Source organism: Ananas comosus, linkage group 3 (assembly GCF_001540865.1).
Source record: "Ananas comosus cultivar F153 linkage group 3, ASM154086v1, whole genome shotgun sequence".
Lineage (NCBI taxonomy): Eukaryota > Viridiplantae > Streptophyta > Magnoliopsida > Poales > Bromeliaceae > Ananas > Ananas comosus.
In genome coordinates this window covers 9,597,088-9,606,908 of record NC_033623.1, presented here as the reverse complement: position 1 = coordinate 9,606,908, position 9,821 = coordinate 9,597,088, and the positions used below count along the sequence as shown (strand labels likewise).

General features: G+C 35.6%; 2 protein-coding genes across 2 annotated transcripts; both read left to right on the top strand.

Annotated features, from left to right (window-relative positions):
• LOC109708136 lies at nt 4,176-5,003 on the top strand. The gene is made up of 2 exons (XM_020229751.1): nt 4,176-4,339; nt 4,423-5,003. Exons 1-2 carry the CDS (start codon nt 4,265-4,267, stop codon nt 4,603-4,605), a joined length of 258 nt encoding a protein of 85 aa, XP_020085340.1. The 5' UTR covers nt 4,176-4,264; the 3' UTR covers nt 4,606-5,003.
• On the top strand, nt 5,825-7,094 carry LOC109708135 (pleiotropic drug resistance protein 1-like). Its single transcript, XM_020229750.1, has 2 exons — nt 5,825-6,606; nt 6,838-7,094. Exons 1-2 carry the CDS (start codon nt 6,374-6,376, stop codon nt 7,076-7,078), a joined length of 474 nt encoding a protein of 157 aa, XP_020085339.1. The 5' UTR covers nt 5,825-6,373; the 3' UTR covers nt 7,079-7,094.

Below are 9,821 nucleotides of genomic sequence, written 5' to 3'. Positions count from 1 at the left end.
TGCTTTTTCTTCCTCTCTTTTCCTTACCGTTCCTCTTCTTTTCTCTTCACCATTTTTCTTCTTCGATGTTCTTATGTTCTTCATGTACTTCTATATTCTTTTATCTTTTACTTCTTTTCTCCTCACTGTTTTTTGTTCTTTGATATTCTTCTCCTTTTATTTTCTTTTGTTACTTCTATGTTCATATTATGTTTCCGTGTCATTCCTCTTTTCCTTGCCGTTCTTCTCCTTCTATGCTATTCCTCTTCTCTTCCACAACTCTGTTACAAAAGTAAAATGAAGGAGCACTGAAATAAATGGTGCAATTTATTTTTTTATAGTATGACTTTATCCAACAAATTGTGCAATTTAGTCTATCTTTGTGCAACAATTGACAATATTTGTGATGCACTATTTTGGAAAAAATAAAAAATACCTTTTTTATCATTAGGTTCTGTACCAACCGCTTTTTCTTTTCGAGGAAAAAAGTATTGATTATTTTTCTACTAATGCAATAACCCTTTCTCAGGGACTATGTGTCATGATATTGTTTACGTTGTTTGCTATTCGAATAATTTGAAATAAAGTTTTTTTTTTTTGAGAGAAATTTGAAATAAAGTTGGGCACGAAAATCGAAGAACTAATTCTGTACAACTTTGCAAACAAAATGATGCCGATAAACTATGCAATGTTCCCACCAAGTAGTGCAACTACGTTATAAAGTACTACAACGTTCCCTACGAACAGTGCAACTGATGATCAAGTAGTACAATGTGGCTAACCTTTTTCTATCCTCTCCTTTCTTTCTTTCTTCTTTTTTGTCTTCTTCTTTCCCTTCCTCCTCCCTGCCATGCTTTATCTTCTTCCTCTTTGCCACTCGTCTTCTTTTCTCCTTATAGTATTTTTTTTTCTTAAGTGTTCTTCTTCCTTTTGTGTTCTTCTCCTACATGCGCACGAGAAAATGAAAGCGTGCAATCGGAATGTCAAAGGTACAAACTCAATGTTATTTCAAAAACTGTTCATGTTGCAACACATCGTTGAGCCAAAGTTACTAATAGATACGTCAGAATGCCAACTTTTTTCTCGGCACCTATAAACATTTTTTTCTAAAACAGTATTGAAAATTTGCAAGAAATTACGTAGCCGACATCGAGAAATAGTGCAATATCAAGATAAATAGTGCAACATTTTGACAATTAGTGTGGTATTTCTCTAACTTGTGCAAGAACGATATGTAGTTCTTTGCTCTAACTTTTGCACTTTTACGAAACTATATAGCCTATCTATGTGTGGTTCTCGGCTCGATTTTTTTTGAATGATTTGATGAAGTCGAATGCTCTCTCTATCCTTGTTTGAAGGCATCTCTTTCAATACTACCTCGAGGTGCTTGTTGTCAACCTTTTCCCCTCAAGGAATCTCCTCTGAACACCAGGTTCGCCCTTAACATCGAGGTATATTGCTTGGTCGTCTAGGACTAATCCTAGAAAAACGGCACCTCTTGGGATGTCAAATGTATGGTCTGAGGGCCACCTTCAAAATCCACATCTTCTTTCTGATAATGCTGGATTAACTCTGCCTATAGTGATTTTGAAAAAAAGGAGGATGTTTGTGAAGATGGTGCTCTTAATGATAGGAAGGTGATGTGTTTTTACAACAGTAGCATATGTTTTTCTGTAAGCTCCCACAAAGTATCGTGAATTGACTATATATCTACCACTGGGATCGTCGATATTTGATCTCAAAGGTGCCTTCTCAGCAGCCTAAAATGACGAATTGCTAGACTCGCTAGATTTCGATGCCATTACAAGCAAAATGCCTTCCAGCAGAAAATAATGGCGAGTGGGTTTCAAACCGGGTAAAATGGGCTTCAAGTAGTGCAAAGATAGCAATAAGCCGCATAAAGAGAACCAGAGAAGGGGAACAGTACTATGAGGTGGTTGAGAGAAAATGGATGGAATAATGGAGATGAGAGGGTGCAATGTAAGTGGGATTGCTTCAAACAGCAAATGTGAAAAGAAGCCAATACAACTACTTTGCATTGTCAAACAAAACAGCAGGCAGCAAACGGTGCACCATGGGCAATATTTTTAATGGCCATGTGGGTTGAATAAATTGAATGTATATTGCTTTAATTCGTTAAAAGTTACACTATTTCATGAGATATTGAACTAATTGTTCATCAATTTAGTTTTTAATTAGACAAGACTGTTGTGCAGTTAAGATATCTCTATCATCTTTTTTTTTTCTTTTCTATTGCATGAATTTGCTTCTCAGAATGCGTCAGGTTTATCTGTAATGCATTCACTGTGTAGTGTAAATTTTGAATGACATTCCTTCCATATATCGAAAACAAACTTCGTTTAGTACCATTTAATAATTTATTGTGTGATTTATTCACAATTGCACTATTAATGCCAAATTTGTGTAATTTCACGTGAAAGTATGCAAAAGCTACCCTAATTGCCCAACATAGTATAGAAATTACGCTAATTAGTGATGAATTTATGTATCTTCATATGTAAGTGTGCAAAAGCTACTCCTATTGTACAACATATTATACAAGTTGTACTAACTAACGATAAATGTGTGTAACTTTCCTATTTGTGTGCAAGCAGTTATTCTGTATCATATTGTACAAAAGCAAAAAAAGAAGAAGAAGAAGAAGAAGAAGAAGAAGAAGAACGACTGGGAGGAGGAGAGGGAGGAAGAAGGAAAAGAAGAAATCAGAAAAGAAGAGAAATGAGAGGTGTGAGTTGCGTTGCACTACTTGATCGTCAGTTTACTATTCGTAGGGAATGTTGCACTACTTTGTAATATAGTGGTACTACTTGGTGGAAACATTGCACTGTTTACATTTTTATTGCACTATTTAGAATGATATTTGCACCATTTGTCTGCATAATTGTATAGAATTAGTTTCTAATTTTCATATCCAACTTTATTTCAAATTTAACCGAACAGTAAATGACGTAATGGATATCATTATGCTCAAACCTCTATAAAGGATTGTTGCATGAACAGAAAAATTGTAAATCTTAAATTTTTTCTTGCGGAAGGAAAATGGGCTGATATGGGTTCCAAGGAAAAATATTTTTTTTGTTTCTTTTCCAAAAGGTATTTCACGAATAACATTATTGCCTTCTTATAGAAAAAGTTGCACCATTTATTAGATGATACCACATCATTAAAGAATAAATTGCACCATTTGTTTGAGTTGGTTTCACATTTATAAAGGAAGGAGCAAGAAGAGGAAAAATAACATAGAAGAAAATAAATGACTAGGAGAAGAAGAATGATAAAGAAGAAAAAGCAATATACGCGACTAAGTATCAAAAACAAGAAGAAGAAAAAAAAAAGTAATTAGAGGAAGATGAATAGTAAGGAAGAAGAAAATTATGACATGATTCGGAGCATGCATTTATTGTTTGTGGGAGTGGCCCGTACCGTACTTTCTACGTATTTAGGGGAGGGCGGGAGGATAAGAGAGGCATTTTGGTCCGAGCACAATAAATTCAAGCAAAATCTGAAAAATTGAAAATGACAACTCACTTTTACAAAATCTCAAAATTATTGAATTTCTTATAAAATTTTATCTTAGCTTATTCTGGAATGTTCTTATTCCCGAAAAAATTAAAAATAGTCTTTCAGAATTTAATTAGCGAACCAATACAATCTAGATATTTAGAATCATTAGCTATACTAGTTATCTAGAGGAAAAAAAAAGTAAAAATCCAAATTAATCTCTCATCTATAAGCCATTATAAAATAGACTCTCAATTTTTGTCTGTTTATACTAAACTCTTTTAACTTTTATTTCGTTAGAATTAACTAAGTTTTAGTTAAAATTTTTGCAAATTTATTGATAATTTCATCAAATTTTTTATTAAATAAAATTATCGTAATTAATAGTCAGTAAAATCTCAAACAAAAGAAATTAGAAGTTGAGGGTGTCAATCTCAAAAACAAAAAAGTTGAGGGGGGGTATATTGGAATAACCTAAGCCAACATTGATGGATGTCTTAAATTCTTAATACCTTTTCATAAAGTTTTGGAACTTCTTTCAGAATAACATTTAGTTGAGGGGTCTTCAAACATTATAGCCGCAATTTAGTACTCTCTACGCGTCCGGATCCCAAATAAAACTTAAATCCCATTAATAGTCCTCCTCAATAGTTACTATAAAGCGGAACGAGTCCGCCATTAATGGAGCCGTGAAAATCGGAGCGAAACAAAAGGGTTAGGGTTACGGTGCGTCTCTCTCTCTCTCTCTCGTTCGCCGGTATAGATGACGAAGGCCGCCGCCGCTGCCTCCCTCGCCGCCGCCGCCGCAGCAGCCGATCGCCGCGTCGCCTTCTTCGAGGTAAACCCTCGTCCGAGATCGAGATCTCAATTTAATCCGTAATTCTCTTCGCTTTCTCATGGATTTGGGCGATTTGTGTGCAGGGATCGAAGGGGAGGGAGGCGAAAAAGGTGGAGGAGGAGCAGGGATCGAGAATGATGCGATCGGTGGATTCGGGATCGTTGAAGAAGAAGAAGATGACGACGACGACGAAGGGGGAGGAGAAGTTCGCGCCGCGATTCGACGGGTTGCGCTTCATCGAGACGCTGGTGACGGCGCACCGATAGCGGCGCGCCGTGAGGTAACGCCGTCAAGTGTTCGTTCTTCTGTTACGGGAGCCGCTGCTTAAAAGAGGAGAGTGAGTGCGAGAGAGAGAATTAGAACCCTAATGATTTACTCAAAAATATGAATTTTTTTCCCCCAAATTTTTCTCTTGATTAATACGCCAAGGTGTGAACTTGATCGATGTTTTCGTTATAATTATTGTTATCATCATTGTTGTGGTAATTTGTAAGGGTTATATTGTGACGATGATTGGTAGCGTGATGTAGCTGCCGTTTTTGTTAGCTGCAAATATAATTTGTTTAGATCTATTCGATTATTGCTTTTGTTGTGGAAGTATTTTCCCTTTTTTTTTTTTTGTTTGAGGACTAAAATAGGGAAAATTAAAAGGATTTTTTTTTTATTTTAAGGTGGTTTTGGTGAACGTGCTTGGTATGTTTTCTTGGTTTAGCTTATTAATTATCGAAGTAGAGAGACCAATTTGTATAAAAAATTCTAAAGTTTTGAAATTTTGCAAAATTGGGTGTTCTTTTTCGATTTTACAGATTCGGTCCGAACTTTTAGCAAACTAATTAAAATATTTATATATATATATATATTTTTTTTCTCGTATTTTTTTTTTTTCTCTCCGAAGAAGTTAGACACGGGCACCTCTGTCCCTCACGCCCTTGCCCTCCCCCTTGCACCCCCCGCCCTCCTCGCATCCGACCTCGTTTAAGCCGTGTTGCAATCTTTTTTTTTTTTCTCCTCTCTCCGCCCCTCTTCTATCTCCTCTTCTATCTCCTCCGTGACGATAGTAAGGCCGTGTATAGCGTCCTCTTTCTCCGCCTTTATCCTCAACCTTCACTATAACAGATTTTTTATCGGCCAAACAAACCTGTTGTCCTCACTGTCGTTGCTCGCGACGAAGAGGCGACGAAGAGAGAGTGCTTCTTAGGACCGAAAAGCGAAGAGGCGACGAAGAGAGAGTGCTTCTTAGGATCGAAAAGCTCGCAGGCGAGGGAGGAAGAAAAAAATAGTTACACAAGAGAAAAATAGTTAAACACCAATATAGAGGATAAGGGAGAGGTCGTGACCAAACAATTATAGAGAGAAAAAAATAAATAATAAAAATAATAAAAATATTTTTTTTTACAAAAAAAATTAAAAATTATAGAAAAAGGAAGAAAAATATGAAATTGTATTGTTAAAATAAAGTTATACTGTTTTAAAAAAATTTTGTACTGTTTTAAACGAAAGTTGTACTATTTGAGACAAATTATACTCTTTAAAATGAGAGTTACACTGTTTAGATAAAAGTTGCACTTTTGGATGAAATTTATATTATTTTTTATTCTTTTCTTCTTCTTCCTCCTCATTCGACCCTTTGGGTGAAAGTTGTATTCTTTGCAAATTTTTTTTGCAATTTTTATTAATCTCCTTCAAATTTGATCCCTCTTTTGCTTGAAATCGCCTTGTTTCGAGAGAGAAGAGTAGAGAGAGGAAAAAACCCGATTTCTTTTGTTTTGATCTCTTTCTCACCTTAGAGAGAGTAAAGAGAACCTCTTCAATTCAATCCTTATAGCTTCAAAATATCAAAAAAATGAGACAAAAAAAAAAAAAAAACTTTTTTTGGGGTGTTTAAGTTGATCTCCTTTGGGTTGAAGTAGTAAAGATTCGATATGGAGTTGGGCATAGAAAGGTAGGGATTGTGAGCCTGCGGATGAACAGCTCGTCTATCTTCCAGCGCGGCGTGAGCTCGTCCATCTTTCGGCGGGGGACGACGTCTTCTCGATGTCGTCGCGCGACAAGGACGACGTGGAGGCCCTCAAGTATGCGGCACTTGAGAAGCTGCCAACCTACAACCGGGTGCACAATGGGATCTTTTTTGATGAGGGGATCCGCAAAGAGATCGACATCGACAGCTTGGGTTTCCAGGAGAAGAAGAAGTTGCTCGAGAGGCTTGTTCGAGTCACAGAGGAGGATAACAAGAGGTTTCTATTGAAGCTCAAGGGTCGGATCGACCGGTGAGAAGTTCTACAATTTTTTCTTTTATCATTTTGATCCATTAACTGATTTTACTTAGATTTTGGTTATGTTTAACTATGAATCCTTAAGTCCTAGGAGCAAATTGAAACTGCTTAATAAGGCTAAGGACCCACCCCAGTGGGAGTTACCATCCCATAGATTATGTTGTCACAATTATGTTTTGATGAAGCCCAACATATATTTGATGAAATTCCTCTATGAATCTTCAGAGTTGGACTCGATTTCCCGACGATCGAGGTGTGGTACGAGCACCTCAACATCGAGGCACTCGCTTACGCAAAAGCGGAGGGGAAGGAGGAGGACGAGAAAAAGAGACAAAGAAATAGTATAAATTTCATTCAAAGAGTGCAGCTTTCGTCTAAAGAGTGTAACTTTCATCCCAAGAAATATAATTTTTATTTTAAAGAGTGCAACTTTTATTTAAAACAGCGCAAACATTTTTTAAAATAGTGTAATTTTATTTTAATTGTACAATTTTATCTTTTTCTTCATTCTTCTATAATTTTTGCTCTTTCGATAGGAAAAAAATATTTTTTTTATATTTTTTTTATATTTTTTTCTCTCTCTGATTTTTTTTGGTCACAACCTTTCCCTTACCCTCTACCGCAGTCACTGCTCTTGCTAGAGTAACTATTTTTCTCTTCCTCCCTCGCCGATGTGTTTTTCGGCTCCGAGAAGCACTTCCTATTCGTCGCCGGCAGCAACGGGTTGGGACGGCGGGTTTGTTTAGCGGGTAGAAAAAATCTATTGCAGTGGAGGTGGAGGGCGAAAGCGGAGGAAGAGAACGTGGTACAGTCCTCGCTATCGTCGCGGAAGGCCACAGAGGCAGTGGAGTAGGGTCGGAGAGAGAAAAAAAAGAGGGTCGCGACGCGGCCTCGGCAGGGTCGGAGGCAAAGAGGGCGCAGGGTGTGCGAGCCAGGGCGAGGGCATGAGGGGCAGAGGCTAGGCGAGCCGTTTCCACCTCTGCCTCCGCCGCCTTTTTCGGCGAGAAAAAAAAGAACGTGAGAAAAAAAAGGAGAGAGAAAAGAGTATAAGGGTATTTTGGTCAGTTTGCTGAAAATTCAGACCAAATCTGCAAAATTGAAAAAAACGGCCGGGTTTACTAAAAGCTCAAAACTTGTGGATTTTTATGCAAATTGGTCAAAAAAAAAGGAAACATCAATGAATTTATTAAAGTAATACCATCGATCGCTTTAAATTAATAAATTGAAAAGTTGAATAGTAAATTTAAATTTTTGAAAAATAGGATAGCTGATTCAAAATGTTTCATAATTCAGTATATATATAGAGTTGAGCTAAAATGCTATTAATAGCAAACTGGCTCCATTGTCATTCATTTGTTTTCGATGATGGAAGCTCAAAATTGACGATCGGCACCGTTGAACATAATCTATACCACTTGAAACATTTAAAAATCAAATTTCATACTCTTTCGGTATTGTTCTCTTGTTCATCAAAAGGACACAAATTGAATGGTTGAAAATGAAAATTTTTTAAAAAGTAATGATACGAATCTTGTAATGAGGATCGATTGTATAGATCTTCTTCTAAATAGTTTAAAAAATTTTCTAACCAAAATTCAATTAATTTGGACATCTTTACACTGTTAAATAAGAAAACGCTTCATATCGACCATTAAAATTACAAATTTTGAAATCCTTTGATCGTTAGGTGAATGATGTTGAAAAGAATTGAAATTTAGTTTCTAGATACTTCAAGTGGTATAGATTATGCTTAACGGTGCCGATCGTCGATTTAGAGGCTCTATTATCGAAAATAAATGAATGACAACGGAGTCTATTTGCTACCGATAGTATTCTAACTAGCTTAACCATATATATATATAGAGTCCGGGTATTATTCTATTAATAGGATTGGGACCATTGTCCTATCAAGTCGTTTTGAATGATCAACAGTCCAAATTGATAATCAACACCGTTGAAATTGATCTACACTATAAGTAATATTTAAAAATCGAATTTTGTAATTTTTAAAAATCATTATCAAGTCTATCGAAGAGTCGAAAAAATGAACGGTCATAAACGAATAACCTTCTTAAAATAGAGGTTAGACTTTCTCAAATCATGATCAGAATTATTAAATATTATCTAAATAGTATAAAAACTTTTTTTATGAAAAATTCAAGCAGTTCGGATTGCTCTACACCGTTAAACAAACAAACGGCTCATATAGGCCGTCAAAAATTGTCGATTTTACAATCCTTTGATCACCATGTAAATGATTTTTAAAATTTCTAAAATTTAATTTCTAGATATTTCAAATACTCTAGAACAATTTTAATGGTTCCGATCATCGATTCGGCATCTCTATCATCAAAAACGACTTGATAGGATGATGGTCTCTATCCTATTAATAGGATAGTAGCTAGATTATATATATATATATATATATATATATATATATATATATATATAGTAGGGCTAGAATACTTGTAAAAGTATCATGGGGGTGATACTTGTGTGTTTTTAGCCCTTGGATGGAGAGATGTGAGGTTGAGATGAAGGTGGTAGGTGGTGGTAGGTGGAATAGTGTTTAATCCAAGGGCTATTAATAATCAAAAAGTAAATCCAATGGCTTAAAACCTAATAGGACCATGATGGTGATACTTTCAATCAACCACCCACTCAACCTTAGGAAGCCCACATCATTCTAATCGCTCATCTCTTAATTCAATGGCTAAAAATCTACAAGTAGCAATAACTTGGTACTTTTAAAAGCATACGAGCTCAATTATATATATACTTTTTGCTAGAATACTATCGGTAGTAAACGACTCGGTTTACTACTGATTTGTTTTCGATGATAGAGCTTCCAAATTGATGATCGGCACCGTTAAACATGATCTAAACTATTTAAACTATCGAAAAATCAAATTTCACACATTTTCGATATTGTTCTCTTGTCCATCAAGTGAACAGAAAAATGAATGGCTGGAAATGAATATCCTTCAAAAAGTGATGATACAATTTTTATATTTTAGATCTAGAGTCTAGATCTTGTTTTAAATAGTTTAAAAAAATTTTTAACAAAAATTCAGTTGATTTGAACTCTTCTATACCGTTAAATGAGCAAACGCACCATATCGGCCATTAAAATTATAGATTTTGTGACCCTTTGATCGTTCAGTTAGTGATGCCAAAAAATCATGAAATTTGATTTCTAAATAATTTAA

Excerpts from the sequence above, each read along its gene's own strand:
- LOC109708136 (XM_020229751.1), top strand. The coding sequence starts at position 4,265 with ATGACGAAGGCCGCCGCCGCTGCCTCCCTCGCCGCCGCCGCCGCAGCA. Across the intron at positions 4,340-4,422 it reads GCCGCGTCGCCTTCTTCGAG|GGATCGAAGGGGAGGGAGGC; the intron begins GTAAACCCTCGT and ends ATTTGTGTGCAG.
- LOC109708135 (XM_020229750.1), top strand. The coding sequence starts at position 6,374 with ATGTCGTCGCGCGACAAGGACGACGTGGAGGCCCTCAAGTATGCGGCA. Across the intron at positions 6,607-6,837 it reads CTCAAGGGTCGGATCGACCG|AGTTGGACTCGATTTCCCGA; the intron begins GTGAGAAGTTCT and ends ATGAATCTTCAG.